Here is a 16854-nt window from a genome sequence, read left to right on the forward strand (position 1 = left end):
TGGGCCCTCACCCCGTCCTGGTCCTTCACCTCAACCTCCTCCCTCACCCCGTCCTGGGCCCTCACCCCATCCTCTGCCCTCCACCCTGTCCTCCGCCCTCCACTCGTCCTCGTCCTTCACCCTGTATTCGTCCTTCACCCTGTATTCGGGCCTCCCCCGGCCTCCGCCCTCACCCCGCCCATCTCAACACTGACAATCCACTCAAAAACCAGAGTCAAAACCAACCACGGCCAGAGCGAGACAGAGACAGAGAGAGCGGAGAGCGCGCGGTGGGCCTCGAGGGAGGACGGGGTAAAGGGAAGTAGATGTAGAAGCAAGGCCCTGCCATCTCCCTGCCTTCCTTTAGCATCCCAGCACTCCCAGCACTCGTGCGCGCACACACACACACACCTCTCCTGCTCACACACACTCACACTTACGCACGCTCACAGCTCACACTCACACGCTCTCACACAGGCTCACAACACTCTCACACTCAGGCACACATGCTCACACATACACACTTGCACACCTCATGCTCACTCAGACACACGCTCACACTCACACCTCATGGTCACACTCAGGCTCACGTGCACACACACACACTCACACACATCCAGCACTTGCACACACTCAACACTCATGCTCTCACACGCTCACACTTACATATGCTCACAACCTAGCACTCATGCACACACATGCTCACACACATGCTCCCACTCACTCACACCCACACACTGATGCTCACACACACATGCTCTCACACTGCTCACTCACGTGCACAGCACTCACACACACTCATGCTCACAACATTCGCATGCTCACACTCATGCTCACACTCACAGTCATGCTCACACTCACATTCACACACTAATGGTCACACACATGCTCAGGACACACACGTGCTCTCACACTGCTCAATCATGTGCACAACATTCACGCTCACACACTCATGCTCCCACTCACACTCATGCTCACATGCTCACACGCTGATGCTCACACACACGCTCACGACACACATGCTCCCACACCACTCACTCTCACTCTCACACACGCTCACACACTCACACGCTCACACACTCATGCTCACACCCACATACACTCAGGTTCACGTGCTCAGGCTCAAGCCCTGTGCTCTCCTCGCCAGCAGACTGGCACGCAGACGCTGGCAGTGACTCCCGGAGAGGCCCCCGCTGGCAGGAAGAGCCCGAGCAAGACACCCCGGGACAGGACAGGGCAGGACAGGAGGCGGGTGCAGAGGGGCCAGAGGGCGGGTGCGCCGCCGCCAGGGATGCGGGATGGGGCGTCCGGCCTGAGGGCATGAGGGCTCACGCCAAGGGAGGGAGAGCAAAGTGTCAACCACGGGGCCGCCTGGCCCAGGGCACAGGGCTGTGCCTCGGCCCCTCCTGCGCACAGCTGCCCTGCAGCCTGGCACGTGTTCCCGCTGTCCTCTCCCACTGTCCCGCTGTCCTGCACTCCCGCTCTCCGCTCTCCCGCTCTCCTGCTCTCCCACTGTCCTGCTCTCCCGCTGTCCTACTATACCGCGCTCCCGCTGTCCCGCTGTCTGCTCTCCCGTTCTCCACTGTCCTGCTGTCCCATTCTCCCGCTGTCCTGCTCTCCACTGTCCCGCTCTCTGCTGTCCCTATCCCGCTCTCCCACTGTCCTATTCTCTCGCTGACCCGCTCTCCACTGTCCCGCTTTCTCACTGTCCCGCTGTCCAGCTGTCCCTCTGTCCTGCTCTCCCGCTGTCCCGCGCTCCTGCTGTCCCTCTGTCCCGCTCTCCCGTGCTCCCGCTGTCCCTCTGTCCTGCTGTCCCTCTGTCCCACTGACCTGCATACTGCGCGCTCCCACCACGGCCCTGGTGAAGCCTCCCCTCCAGCCAAACCCCCCCCCCACCCCGGTCTGCGGCCCCTCCTCCCTCAACTCCCACTTAATGAAAACCTACTGAAGCCCAAAGGAGGGCATGGAAGAGGCAGGGACTACGGGGAACAGGTAACACACCAGTCGGGAAACGATGAGCGGCCACAGAGAGGAAGGCTGGAGGAGCCTCAACCGCAGCGCGACGGTGACCGCGACCATGACCGTGACCGCAACTGTGACCACGACCACAAGGGCAGGCAGGCCGTGGCTGAGCCAGGAGCGGGCGTACAGCAGCCCAGCCCTTACCTGCATACTCAGGATCCACGTGGGGTGGGTAGTAGCCAAACTTGATGAAGATAGGGATGGGCACCCCAAACTTGAACCACTCCACGACATAGGGCGGGGGCTGGCCCGTCACGGGGTGAATCACGTCGCATCGCAGGACGACGCCCTCGCCAGCTCTCGCGGTCACAAACTCAGGTTCCTCTCGCAGGCCGTGGGCAGCTGCGGGTGGCACAGGGAGTGCACAAGGGAGGTGGGCGGAAGTCCCGCTCCAGCAGCCCCCCGCCATGTCCCAGGCCCTCTAGCCCCCACCCCTACCCACGGCCCCAGGCCGCCCCCTTAAGAGCTCCGTCACCCCCCAGAGGGTCCCGGTGCCCCCAAACCCTCTCACCCCCCTCTGTTCACACCTCCGGGGGCCCTGGAGCCCCGGGCACCCATGAACCTGAGATGGAGTGGAAGGAGGGAGGAAGAGGAAGAAGCGGTTCCATCCAGTCGTGCAAGCCAAATCCTCCCTCCGCAGTCCCGAGGAGCACAGCCATGACCATGTCCCCCCCCACCCCCCAGGCCCCGACAGTTCTCAGGACTCTGGCTACTGAGGAAGTGGAGGGGCCGCAGCCTGGGCCGCAGGGGATAGATACTGCCGCAGGGGGTAGATACTCGATGCCTCCCTGCGCAGGAGGCTTCCCACCAGAGCCTGGTAGGAGCCGCAGAGCCAGCCTCCTCCCACGCCCCACCCCCAGCTCAGCCCGAGGAGGTTCGCAGCACAAAACACGAGTACTCCACCCAGGAGCGGGGAATCCCGAGCCAGCCGTCTCAGGCTGCTGTGGCAACCCCGAGGGAAAAGCCCAAAAGCCCGCAGGCCTGACCAGCCTCTCCGGGCCCCTCCTCCCTTGCCCCACTGGCACCTGCTGCGGAGAGGGGCGCAGGCGTGGCCTCCAGCCCTCCAACTGCTGAGCCCAGCATCCCCAGCAGGCAGGCAGGATGCTGGGGACGGCGCGGGGACGCTGGGACTGCTGCGCCTGCCCGCTCAGGGGAGATCATCCCACCTCTGGCAGATGACCAAACACACAGCTGGCAAGGGTGCGTCCCCCCACCCTGCAGCAGGAGGCAGAGTGGAGGACCCAGCCCCGGCCTGAGCTGGAGGACACAGAGGACAGGTCAGCTCAGGCGCGGCTCCTCCTGCCTGGCGGCCCCTGGCAACCACACCTGAGCCCCCACAGGAGGCGTGCCACCCCCACTTCAGCCCAAAACTGCTCCCTCCCACACGAGGACTCCGTGCTCACAAAGTCACCTTGTCCAGCTGGCTTCCCAGGGAAAGGGACGGCCCTGGAGAGGCTCTCGGGCCCCCTCCCCACACTACCCACCTCTGCTGGGCCTAGGCCTCGGCTCACCCCTCGGCTCGCCTCCCCCCAGCCCGGCTCCGGGCAGCACCACGGACAGCAGCTGCGCCGCTGGGGCGCCAAGCCCAGAGCCCAGGGCCTCCAGCGGGGGAAGGGCTCCGTGCCTCCGTGCCTCCGTGCCTCCGTCCCTCCATCCCTCCGTCCTCCGTCCGGCCGCCCATCTGTTGTGGGGCCTCTGCACTGACTCTTACTGCATCTCTGACCCCCGTGTGTCCCTGTCTCCGGTTGTCTCTGGCTTTCCTTCATGTCTCTGTGTCTCTGGTCCTGCTGTGCGTCTGTCTCTCTGACTCTTCCCAGGTCCCTCTCTCCCCTGCTCCTTCTCCGGGTCTCTCTGTGCTGCTCTCTCTTCAGGTCTCTGTGTCTCTGTCTTTTCCTCTTAGCTCCCACCCTGTGTGAATTCTTCTATACTGGTCTTTCTCGGTTTTCATGTCTCTATCAGTGTGTGGGGTGTGTGTGTGTGTGTTGTGTTGGGGGAAATATGTGGATTTCCTGTCCCTCTGCACCGGGGAGGGATTTTGCCTGCTTTTCTGTGGAGGGACCTCCGTGTGATTGGGTTGCTATGTTTGCATCCCGCTCCGCGGCTGCCTACATGTTGTCTGTTCATCTCTGTGTCTCTCCTTCTCTCCCTTCCCATCCCCCTCTCCCTCTCCTCCCGAAGTTGCGGAAGGAGGAGGAGGCAAGCTCTTCTAGAAGCTGATTGGCTACTGGTGACATCACTGTTTTCTAGAGAAAGAGCTAAGATCACAGAGTATTTTTGGAGCAGAGCACAGTGTTGCACTCACCTGCCTAAGGCCCAGCAGGTTTCCCAACTCCCCCCACCCCCAACCTTGCTTCAGGCTAGGTTTGAATTCCAGCCCCTCGGGGAAAGCAAGGAGAAGGCTCAGCTGCCGCAGGCCCCTCCCCCACAACCCCAGGGGCACCCAGAAGGGGACAGAGCCTGCCTCCCCGCCTCTAGGAGCACAAAGGCTGATCCTGGACCCAGAAGGACAGGGCAGACGGCAGGCACCAGGAGCCAGCAGGGGGAGCCATGTGTGTGTGCACGGGGGAGTGTATGTGTGTGCATGATGCATATGTGAGCTCTTGGCAAAACCACACGGGTGAGTGTGTGCCTGGGGGGATGTGAGTGTGCCTGTGAATACGGGACTGTGTGTTGCATGGACTTTCCAGGAGGTGAAAAGAGGAAAGACAGGAGCCTCAGGAAGAGGAAGGAGTTATCCCAGGGCCTGGGTACCGGGCATGGGGGACAGAGGCTGACCATGGAAGGGGGCCCCTGCCCAGGGCTCGGGCCCTACAGCTGAAGACAGGAGGCAGAGGGGCTGACGGTTGCCCCCTTTAGCGGTGAAGCTGGGGTCTGCAGCTCGGTAGCTCCCCAGCTACAGGGGATTGAGGGCCGGGGGGGGGGGGGGGGGGGGGGCAATGCCAGGAGGTGGGTGGGCGCGGAAGTGGGTTCCCACAGTACAATCAATGCCTGCCTCATCCTCACTGCAGAGCAATGAGGCGGCCTCTCACACCTCCCGCAGCACCGCCAGGCTCCGGGTTTCCATCCCCTCCCCAGCTGGCGGGAGGCTCAGGATGCAGCACCCACCCAAGTCCGACCCTAGACCTGCCCCCAAGCCAGTCAGCCCCACCGGCATCTCTGCAGAAGGACCCCTTCTGGCCTGGACGGGCAGGGGCAGAGGGGAAGGGCAAGAGGAGCATCCCAAGGATTCTAAGGAAAGCAAAAGGAGAGAGAGTTTCCCAAGAAGAAAGCGGAGGGGTGGGAGCCCTGTCCCAGCCTCTGCACTCCGTCCAACGCTCCTGGTTTGCTGAGCCCTAAAATATTTATCAGCTTCCTCAACTCGTCAACACACAGCACTCTCACTCAACACCTACAAGCACTCCTTCCTGAGCCCGATCCTTTCCGAGCCAAAGCATGTCTAATAAAACACTTTCCCCAGAAAAGCTCCAACAAGGAAAAAAAAAGTAAACAAGCTGGCAGCAAAAAGGGAAGAGGGGTTTGATGGAGGAGAGAGATGAGCTGTAACCCAGGAGGACACCAAACCCGAACCCAAGAGTGAAAGGGACTCAAGAAACCAGGAGAGAGAGGCAGGGACGCAGGCAGAGCCCAGCCCAGGGCAGGACACAGGACTCCGAGCACAGGGGACACAGAGACACGGGCTTCACGGACCCGGAACCAGGAGGGGAGAGAGTGGAGGCAATTCCTCAGGAAGCAAGTGGGCTTCTTCCCAGCAGGGCTGCCTGCAGCAACTGAGAGCAGGAAGGTGGGGGGGGGAGAGGGGGAGGGGGAGAGGATGGGAAGGAGGGAGGGGAAGGGGGGAGGGGATGGGAAGGGGGGAGGGGAGTGGATGGGAAGGGAGAAGGGAGAAGGAGGGAAGGGGAAGGCGGGAGGGGGGTTGGAGGAGAGGGGATGGGAAGGGGGAGGGGAAGGAAGGGAAGGGAGAGGGGAAGGAGAGGGGATGGGAAGGGGGAGGGGGAAAGGGAAGGGAGGGGAGGGGAAGGAAGGGAAGGGAGAGGGGAAGGAGAGGGGATGGGAACGGGGAGGGGGAAGGGAGGGGAAGGGAGGGGAGAGGGGAAGGAGGAGAGGGGATGGGAAAGGGGGAGAGGAGGAGGGGAGGAGGGAAGGAGGAGAGGGGGAGAGGGGATGGGAAGCAGCAGAGGAAAAGGGGGAGGGGATGGGAAAGGGGAGGGGAGAGGGGGGAGGGGATGGGAAGAGGAAGGGGGAGGAAGGACCTAGAGCGACTGGGTGAGGAGGGGCTACAAGGGGGGGGGGCCAGGCCCCTTTCCCAGCAGACAGCCTGGGCAGCCAGGAGAGGAGGCTGTGGCGCTGAGGGCGCAGGAGCTGCCCTGGCCGGTCTGGGAGGAGGCAGGAAACTGCGGACCAAGCGCAACAAGCCTGCCCCTTGGGGCTCTGCGCAGGAAGCAGCAGGAGAGCAGGGGGGACCAGGTGGCCCCTGTGGTCTGGCTGACCTTCTGGGGCGCCCCGAGGGGACCAATCCCCTGTCTACACAGGTGGTGCCCGGTGGGCGGCCAGGCCCAGGCTGCTTGGATCCAGGTGCATGGAGCCTGGCCCTGCAGGTCCTGCCCCAGGATGGGCTCCTGCCCAGTGGCTGGCAGAAGAGGAGCACCCCGCGCACCCCAGGAGCTCTAGGAGGGCCGGGCAGCGTCTGCGCCAGCCACCTCGCGTCCTGAGTACCCAGCTCACGGCAGGCCCTGGGCCAGGCCACAAACGTCCCCCGATGTCCAGATGCCCACCTGAGCAAAACGCAATGGGCTCGTTTTCACTAAGGAGCAACCTGGGACTCACTCGGGGGGACACCCCCCTGCCGAGCCCAGGCCCAGGCCCCAAGGCTTCTCCCCGCGGCACCCCACACCCTCCCCGGCCAAGGGGTGGTCCCTCCCCACCCCCTGTGGCTCAGGGCCCGTGGCCACACAGAAGACAGGGTGGGCATGGCAGAAGGCAGCTGCTGGCCTCGACAGGCCTGGGCTCAGCGTCACTCTGCAGGTAGCGGCCCTGGCGAGGGGGGAGCACGAGCGGAGGGGCCACCAGCCCCATCATCCTCCAGTACAAGGTCCTCCCGAAGCCTCCTGTTCCTGATCCTCCTCCTCCTCCTCTTCTTCCTCGTCCCCCCCCCTCCTCTGGGCACCAGACTCCCAAACCACAGGCCTGTTGTCTAATAATACCAGCGACAGCCACCGCCACCTCCATCTGCCAGCCTAAAAATAATCCCTGCTGAGTCCAAAAAAGGCACAGCCCCCAATAGTCCCCCAATCACTCCTCCCCAACAAGCCAGGAGGCTCCAGGAGATTCCAGGGAGCCTCCCACACCAGCACACACCCAGAGGGGTGGCCTGAGGAAGCAGGGGCAGGCGCCCCACGGCCCAGAGCAGGGACCACTGCAGAGCGGAGGTGACAGGAGGCAGGTGGGCTGGAGGTCGGGGCCACCCTTCTGCCTCCAGCAAGGCCCCAGCCAGGCTGGCTCCTGTCCTCTGCCCCTGCCCCCGCCCCCGCCCCCTCTCAGGGTGCTGGCTCCCAGCCCCCACCCCACAGGGCTCCGGGACCGAGGGCAGGGCAGGACCGAGGGCGCCTCCCCTGGGGCTGCCCCCCACCCACCCCGGGCTGGGCCCGCTCCCCGGCCGCAGGCCGCAGCCCCGCTATTAGCAACCTTAATTTGCTCTCGGCTAGATTGTATTTCCAAGAGCCTTTTCCCCAGGAGCCCCTGGCAGGAAGCAGTGGTAATTCAACCTCGCTCCTGCAGGGGCTCCTCGAGGAAGGGCACGGCCACGCCCCGCCCCGCACCCCGCAGCACCCCGCAAGCCCCGCATGCACCACAGGAGGCCTGCACCCCGCATACACACCCCGCAAGCCCCGCACACGCCCTGGGAGGCCTGCGCCCCCCACACACCCCGCATACACCCCTCAAGCCCCGCACACGCCCCGCACGCGCCCCAGGAAGCCTGCGCCCCGCACACGCCGGCCAGCCCCGCGGCCAAGCGCACGCGTGTACCCCAGGGCCCGCAGGCAGGCAGGTGAGGGCCCCGGGGCTCCTGGGGAAGACAAGATGGGCCCGTGGGCACCGAAGCCCATGCTTACTCCCTGAGAAGCCCAGCACCCCGGGGCTGAAGCCAGAGAATGAGGACAGAGGCTCACATCCCAGAGCCCGCGTGCAGGTGCGGCCCGAGCTCCCCGTGGCCGCCTGTGACCCGGACGGGTTAGGGCACGAGGGAGGCCATGTCGGCTGAGGGCACTGGCCCAGTCCCCCTCCTCCCTGGCCCAGTCCCCCCTCCTCCCAGGAGGACCCCTAGGCTGCGGGCGCCTCCCTCCTCGCTTTGGCTTTGGCCCGCATGGAACTGCTGTCCAGAGCCCTGATGGAGGCCCTTCTCTGCTCACCAGTCTCCTGCTTATTCACGCAAGAGAGAACAGAAAAGCAGGAAGATTCCTAGGAAAAATAGGTCAGCTGCCTCGGGCAGCCCGCGCTGGCCCCACGGGCAGGGCCCCTGGGCGGCCAGGCCACAGCTGCCTGTGTGCCCCGGGAGCCGTGGCCCTGTCCCCAGGGCCCAGCCCCTGCTCTACCGGGGCCCCTGCTGGAGCTCCTGGGCCCCTGGAGCTCGGGGTCTGGCCCCCCAGTGACGGCTCGGCCCCCATTCAGTCTTTCTCTCTGGGACCTCAGGCATCTTTTAATCCAGCCCTTGGGCTGAGCCTGCAACTTGGAAAACTTCTGGGCTGCCTCGACTCAGGTGCAGAGCAGGGGTGAGGAGAGTGAGGTGTCTGCTCCAAGTGTAGTCACACTGCCACCCACAGCACCCGGAGGGGAGGGGAGGGCCTCCCCACATGGAGCCTCCCCTCCCCGTCCCGCTGCCCCCTACACATGTGCATGCAGACACAGTGCATGCACACGCAAGCACAGGCATGTATACACACGTGTGCAAACACACATGCCTCTACAGGCATGTGCACACAACCGCAGACGGCTCACACCAATTACAGCTCTTCTCATAATTCAGATCCACTCTTCGTCAAGTAGGCAGCAGACAGACGTCAAGTAGGCAGCAGACAGACGGAAACTGCCCCCTGAGACCCGGGCCCCAGCCGAAGAAGGTCACAGGAAGTGTCTGGGGAGGGAGGAGGCTTCCGAGAGGAGAAGTGTGTTAAATCTCAGGCCTAGCCCCCTTTGGGACCTAGCTCCCCACCCCCACCCCAGCACAGGAAGGCTGGGGGAGAAGCCAGCAGCCTGCAGGCCCAAGACGGACAGGGCCGGGGAGAGGAGAGAGGGAGAGAGCCGCACCCTGGCCGGGCGGGCCGGGCGGGCCGCGGGAGAAGAGGCGGGCCTCAGGAGAGCAGAGCAGGAGCCAGGAGGGAGGGAGGAGGGAGATGCTGAGCTTCGGCGCCGCCCAGCTGCGCAGCCTCTGCTCCTCGGGTAACCAGACCTCCGCTTTCCGCCTCCGAGCCATAAACACGAAACCCTCGGGCTCTGGGACCTGCCCACTCCAAGTCTGGCACACGTTGGGCCTCAGGCCAGGAGCTGGAAGCGGAGTCTTCCCACTGCCCCTGGGCCGTGCCCTTTCCAACACATCCCGTCCTCAGCTTCTGCCGGGGTGCAGGCTGCCAGACACACCCCTGCCTCTGGCGCGTGTGCGGGGGACGCAAGCGCGAGCGCGCACGGACCGCTTGGCCGGCCGGCTTGGCCACTTGCCGAGCAGAGTCCTTCTTTGCGGAGGGACTGCCCGTGGGGTCGTGCTAGAGCCTCCTGGTCGCCATCTCCTCCCTCCCACCTTCATCAGCAAAGGGAAGAAGGGAGAGTCAAGGCCAGGCAGGTAGAGGTACCCTACCTGGAGGATGGGAGTCAGAACCCCCGTGGGTGTGGGGCCGCTGTAGCAGGGGTAACACAACCGCAGCATCTGGATGGACAGGAGGCGGCGGCCTTGGGAATAAGACCTCGAAGGCAGGTCCACAGTCACCCAGGCATGGCCCAGGGTCCCGTCCCCCCCGCCCCCCAGCTTGCTCAGCCTGGGATGCTGAGAGCCAGGCACCATCTCCCAGACGCCAGATACCTATGTTCTCCGTACCCTCTCCGACCTCTCCAGGGACCCTACTCACCATACACACACACACACACACACACACACACACACACACACGGTCTAAGGCAAAAGGGGAGCCCATCCCTAACTGTCCCAACCCACATTCCCTTTTACCCCTCTGTTGGAGCAGCCTCTGCTTCAGCCAAGCCCTAAAGGGGGCATCTCCAAGCCCCTGGCTCTCAGGAATCTCCCCAGAAGTCGCCTTTAAAGCCAGCCAGAGAGCAGCTGAGCTCTCACCCAGAGCCAGCGTGGAACAGTGGCTGGCATTTCCCGTGTGAGCAAAGGCCTGCCACACAGGCCCTCCTCCCCCCCACTCCAGAGGCTGCGTGCCTCCTGGGCTCCTGCATCCTTCCCACAAGCCTCTGGCCACAGATACAACTTGCAGTTCTGCAGATCTTTCAAAGGATTTCCAAGCACGCCCTCGGCACACCTCCCTGGGATTCAGGGGAACAAGAGGTTCTCCTCAGACAAGGTCAGCCGCAGCCGCTACCTGGTTCCTGACAGAGGCAGCCTTCTGAACTTCCCCCAAGATACTCCCAGGTCCCAATGCCCTGACTGGCCACAGGGACAGAAACTGAGCAGCAGCCGGGAACCCCGGAGATACCGAGTATAAGAATAATAGTCATGTTAACGTTTATTGAGCACCTAGTATACATCAGGTAGTCGTTCAGTTCTTTACAGCGCTAACGTTCACCAGAAAACCCCACAAGCTCATACTGTTAACCCTACACTTCCATTGAGGCAAATGACATTTCAAAGGTTGGGCAGCTTGTCCAAGGTCACGGGGCCAGCAAGTGGCAGAGCCAGGACTTGGAACCAGATCATTTGCCTCTGTACCTAGGTCCTTGACTAACATGCAAATAGCCTTTTTAAGCTAAAAGGACCCCAAGACCAACAAGAGGGGCAGGCTCAGGGGTGCATGTCAAGCCAGCCCCGACAGAGGGACCTCTCCACACCCATAACCTTCATGCCCAACAACCTTCCACGGTGGGAAGTCCTTCCTTCTGTCTGGCCATTCTGTGTGTTGCTGCAGGTATAAACCCACCTGCCTTCACTCTGTGTTTAAACTTGCCCAAAGTCCATTCCCCTCACCCTGACTTCTCAGGGTGGAGGCTATTTCAGAGCCTCCTTTCAGTATCTGTTTTTTTTTTTTTTTTTTATTCAAAGATCCCCAGCAGCTCCTTTTGTGCTTTCAGCGACAGTCCCATAGCAGGAACTAGCAGGAACGTACCAAAACCTGGAGGGGAGGAGGACGAGGGCATCGGAAGACTACAAGGAAACGGGGAAAGGAGGAGGCTGAAGCTAAGGGCAGATTCTCACACACGGCCCGACCCACGTCACACCCACCGCCATCCCACGCGCTCCTGGGGCTCCCCGGCCTCAGTTTTCCCAACTGACAAATGGAGTTTGAAGACCCCCCGTGTCGACATAGCGTCTCACCAAATCACCCTCTTGGCCCTCCTCTGGTTCCGTTTCCAGACTCACTCCCTTCCTCGAATAGCACGGGAGACATTCCATCCTAGAAACTTTCCCGGTCGCTCCCCTCTCCCCCTGCACGGCCCAGAGGAGCCGGGGGCCCCGGGGGGGGGGGGGGGCCGGGCCGGGGGCGGGAGCTGTGCCCCAGCGCGGCCGACGCGGGTCCTCTCGCGCCCAGGCCCCCTGCCCTCCGCGCCCACCTCCACCCCCGCCGGTTCTCGGCCCCTCTCCCCTCCTCGGGGCCTGGCGAACTTGCCCGCAGCCGGGTCGCGTCCGTGCGCTGCAGACGGTGAGCTCGGAGTCCCGGCGCCGGGCTCCGCTCGCCCCCACGGAGGGCCGGGAGCCTGCGGTGCCGCCCGGAGCCTTGCGGGTCGCTCGGCCCGTCTCCAAAGCAAAAGCGCGCGCGCTCACGCACGCAGCACCCAACTCGCCGGCTTCCCCGTCGCCGCATCCCGGGCTCAGCCCCGGGGAAATCACAGAAAGAAAACGCTCCCGGGGCTCCGAGATGCTGCAGAGGGAGGGGGGACCCCAGCCCGCCGCGCGCCCCGCCGCCCTCGCCAGCAGCCGAGCGGGTCCTGCGCCCGGGCGGGCGTCGGCGGCGGGGGTCGGCCCTGCGCGGCCCGCGCTCGGGGAACTTCGGCGGCCGGGGCGCAGGTGCGGGCAGGCGGGCGCGGGCACCGGGCACCGGGCAGGGCTGGGCGCGCCGACACGGCGGCCGGGACGTGCCCCGGAGGGGCGTGCGCCGGGGAGCGGGAGGGTCGCGGGGCCGGGGCGCCCCCTCCCGCTGAAGGCTGCTGCGCGGCCCCGGCCCGCCCGCGAACTCCCTCGGTCCGCGGCGGCCGGAGTTGGGGAGCCGCCGGCGCGCCCCGCCGGAGCCCGGGAGTCGGCACGCGGGGTGCAGCCGGGGCGCGCCCCGCGGGACCCCACCTCGGCGGGGCCGCGGGGGCCGGGCCGGGCGCTGCACTTCAACTCACCTTGAGCCGCGAGCCCTCGGGTGCCGATCACACTTGCTATCAAAGTGGCCACATACCAAATCATAGTACTACCGCGCGCCAGCCAGGAGCCTCATCCTACCCGAACGCTCCCGCGCCCCGGCCCGCGCCCGCTACGCCCCGCGCCGGTGCCCCTGCAGCCCGGGCGGCCCGCTCCCCATCCTCCGCGGCTCGGCTCGGCTCGCTCGGCGCGCAGCCTCCGGCCCCGGCGCAGCGGCACCTGCACTCCTCGCCCGGGCGCAGCGCAGCCCTCGCCGCGGTGAAGCCTAGCGGGCCGGACCCCGGCCCCGCCCCCGCCGCGCGCCCATTGGCCGCCGCCCGCCAGCGCGCCAGCCCGTTGGCTGGGCCGCCCGTCCGTCGCGGCGCGCAGGAGGCGAGCCCATTTCAAGGTGCGTTGAAGTGCGGCGAGCCCAGAGCCGCAGAATCATGCGCATTGCCAGGGAGAGGGCGTCGCGGCGTCTCCGCGCGGCTCCCGGCTCGGCTCGCGCCGCAGGGCAAGTTTCTGGGCGACCCGGGCGGGGGGGCCGCGGGCCCCTCGGGCTTGCAGACGGGACCCCGGGAATGCCCCAGTCTCCCCGGCCGGGCCCGAGGGGACGTCGCCCCCGCCCACCCCGGAAACCCAACATCCGGTTCTCCGCCTGCAAAAAGCTGTTTCCCTGGAGAAGGATGCTGATTCAGGGATGGGGAAGCCCCGGCGCGGGAGGGCTGGGGCGCGTCCAGGTCACACGACGCCCTGCCCCACTCCTGTCCACGCAAGGACACTCTCCCCCTCTCCCCCCGCCCCAGCGGTCGACCCCCTCCCACCCTCACACATGCTGCAGTGGAGTCCAACTCCATCCGGCCCGAAGGCAGGGGGATGACTAAAATGACCTCCAAAAGTCGCTCCGATTTAGAATGAGTCATTGGCTCAGCTAAGGGAGTGTCAGAGACCCCACCCCCCACCCCCCTCCCCGGAACACACGTACTCACACTGCCACCCCCGGCAGAGGTCATCGTTGCTCATCATTACTAAATCCCTACTTTGGGCAATAAAAGTTCTTTTATTTTTTTTCTTTCCCTTCTCTTAAAAAAGCCTGCCTCTTTATGCACAAAATTCCTCCCCTCCCCACCCATCTGGGAACCTAGCCGCATCTCAGCATCAGGAAGCCAAGACGGATTTGTGGAATAGTTTAGGGCCTTGAGATGGAGGGACCCAGGGAAAGGGGCAGGCAGGTGGACTTATCCCTACAGAGGAAGATGATAGGTGAAGAAGCAACGGGAAGGTCTCCATCTTTCTCGGTCTCTCTACTCTAACTTCTCATCCCTTCCCCCAACACAGTTGTATCTGCAGAAGAAATAAATGAGTGTCATGGAAACATCTACTATAAACAATCACCTCACACCGGTGTTCTGAGGCTGCAGTGAAGATGTTTGTTCTTTCAAGGAGCGAAAGCAATGTGAGAGTGGCACCGTTCCCTAGGATGGGCTATGGGCCAAGGAAGGGAGACGTAGGGGTAGCAAAGGAAGAGTTCAGGAATTTCACCCTCTTAAAGCACACATTGGCCACAAAGTACTGGCTTTAGGGCATTGAAGCTCCTAAAAGAAAGAGAAGGGGACTTGTTTCTGGGAAAACACGTCCACACACAACATGCATCAGAACTGGCCTTGAGTGCTGAAGGAACTGCCTTCCCTGAAACCTGAGCCCTTTGAGCTCACAGTCCGCCAGGAGACGGAAAATTGGGACCCGCGGCAGCGTAACAAACCCTTTGGTAAAGTTTTAGCTTGTGGGTGTTACCTGGAGAACCCGAACATCCGACCCCGCCCATCCCCTCCAGTCATGCAAACCCAAGATGCAAAACACTGAGGACAGCCCTCCCCTTGAGCCTTTGCTGTAGGCTCTTTCTCTGCTCAGATGCCCTTCTTGGGAATATGAAATGGATTAGAAGCTCCGAGTCCCCACTGATGGGCTAATTTCCAGCCAGCATGCCCAAGAATGACAACTTCACCCTCGACATATCCATAAACACACATACACATACTTTCCCAGGGTTCGAGGGCTGTAAAGCCTTACGGGGATCCATGTGCAGAAGCAGTGATAGCAGAATTCTTCCCCTCCCAAAACCTCTAAGCAACTAACTGGTGTGGAGAGACATGGTAGATTCCCAAGCACTGGCCCCAGTTCCACCTAGAAGGCAGAGGAGTGGGGAGCATCTGTGCTCAGGAAACTATTCTTCCAATGGCCTTCAGAGTTCAGGGAAAAGGTGGAGCCACCATCTTGACTGTATCTGCTTGGTCATCTAGTCTGTCCTACTCGGTGTGGTGGTTTCTGCTAGGCAGAAGCTGCTAGGAGCTAGAAGTCCACTAGGGAATTATAACTGTCAGGTTGGCAATAGGAAAACACACACACACACACACACAAAGAGCTTAAAAGCAGGAGTTGGGTTAGGAAGGTGTACAAAGGAACTATCTAAAAAAGAGACTAAAAAAATAATAAAAAATAAAATAAAAAATAAAAAAGAGACTAAATTTCTTCTTTTTTTATTTTTTTAAAGATTTTCCTTATTCATTTCAAAGAGAGAGCATGAGCAGGGAGGGGCAGAGGGAGAAGGAGAAAGAATCTGAAGCAGACTCTGCACTGAGCACAGAGCTGAGAGTGGGGCACAATCCTACAACGGCGACATCATGACCTGAGCTGAAACCAAGAGTCGGACGCTCAACCTACCAAGCCACTCAGATACCCCAAGACTAAACTTCTTCTGAATAAGACTGTTGGAGATGAAGTGGAACAAGAGAGCAAAGGCAGAGAGAAAAAGGAAGAAAATTGAGATACGAAGGGAAAAGTTAGCATCATCATCATCATCATCATCATCAAACGTGACTCCTCCATTCACCTGTCGCCACTTAGTGTCCTCAGCAGTTCTAGACGTCTCTGTAGAATCTAGGTTAGAACAGTTGTTGGGACAGCTGCTTGTGAGGAAGAGAGGCAGCTCTAAGTCAAAGCAATTTACCCAAAATAAGCACCAGAAAGCATGTTTAGTGTTTATATAATCAAGGAACTGTATCAGTTATCTTGCCATATAAAACACACACGGGGGATCCCTGGGTGGCGCAGTGGTTTGGCGCCTGCCTTTAGCCCAGGGCGCGATCCTGGAGACCCGGGATCGAATCCCACGTCAGGCTCCCGGTGCATGGAGCCTGCTTCTCCCTCTGCCTGTGTCTCTGCCTCTCTCTCTCTCTCTCTCTCTCTCTCTCTCTCTCTCTCCCTGTGTGACTATCATAAATAAATAAAAATTTAAAAAAAAATAAAATAAAACACACACGGGCACACACACACACACACACCCCCCAAAAGGTAGTGACTTAAAACAGCAAGAGTCATTTATTTGCTAACAAATCTGCCATTTGGACAGAGCTTGGTGGGGGCAGTTCTTGTATCTGACCAACTGGGGGATGGAGGTTGTATCTCAGGATGGCTCACTTACACGGCTTGCAAGGTGGTGCTGGCCGGTAGCCAATGCTGTAGGCACGGCCGTAGTTCTCCATATGGGCTTCTCCACAGGCTGCTTGGGCTTCCTCACAGCATGGAGGCCAGGTTCCAAGAGCTGGCATCCCAACAGATCCAAGGGGAAGATGTATTACCCTTATGTCCAACTTTAGAAGATGCAGTAGCGTCACTCCTGCTGCAAGAGTCAAAACTCTGCCCCAGTTTCAAGGCAGAGAGTATAGATCCCTACAGCAGCAGTGTCCACATCCCATTGTAAGAAGAGCTCATGGGATCGGGGTGGGAGGCAGGTCATGTTGCAGCCACTTGGAGATGACACAATTTCCAAAATTAAGACAAAAATGAACATTAGAGAAAAATCCCTAAAAAAGAAAGGATTTGCAAACGCTAGATCTTAGAATTTTCTCAGTTCAATTCAAACTGCTGCCTCCAGTCCCAGGCACAGAGGAATATAAGCTTGACCCTTATAAAAGTCTAGCCCATGTGTGAAGCAAATCCTCTCACCTTGTTTTCTCTTAATACACCAGAGACCAGTCAGCATGTTCTAAAAGAACTTGGAAGGAGAGAAGAAAATAAACAAAGGAAATTGGATTTCCAAAATATAAATATCTAATCTTAAGATCTGATACGGGAAAAGTGGAGAAAAGCTTTACAGGATTCTCAAGCCTTCTTATCTTAAGAATTTTCCGTCTAGGCTCAAAATGCTCACAGAATTTTACAGGCGCCCTTGCTTGGCTTACTTCTCGCCCAGATCACTGCTTGACTCTTGGGCAGGTGGCCTCTGGTCACGAATTGTTTTTCTGGAC

General features: G+C 61.3%; 1 protein-coding gene across 4 annotated transcripts in view; it reads right to left on the reverse strand.

Moving 5' to 3' along the window:
• Positions 1 to 12742, reverse strand: part of IGSF9B (immunoglobulin superfamily member 9B) — a 56344-nt gene extending 43602 nt beyond the window's left edge. For all 4 annotated transcript variants that reach the window (XR_012028902.1, XR_012028901.1, XM_072822761.1 and 1 more), the window contains exons 1-2: positions 12550 to 12742; positions 2146 to 2343 (exon numbers count right to left, since the gene is read on the reverse strand). Coding sequence is in view for 2 of the 4 variants with exons in the window: in XM_072822761.1 (XP_072678862.1) it covers positions 2146 to 2343; positions 12550 to 12613 (262 nt within the window). In the remaining 2 variants the exon portion in view is untranslated. The remainder of the gene's footprint in view (positions 1 to 2145; positions 2344 to 12549) is intronic.
• Between the last annotated feature and the right edge of the window lie 4112 nt (positions 12743 to 16854).

The sequence above is a fragment of the Canis lupus genome, chromosome 3 (genome assembly GCF_048164855.1).
Source record: "Canis lupus baileyi chromosome 3, mCanLup2.hap1, whole genome shotgun sequence".
Lineage (NCBI taxonomy): Eukaryota > Metazoa > Chordata > Mammalia > Carnivora > Canidae > Canis > Canis lupus.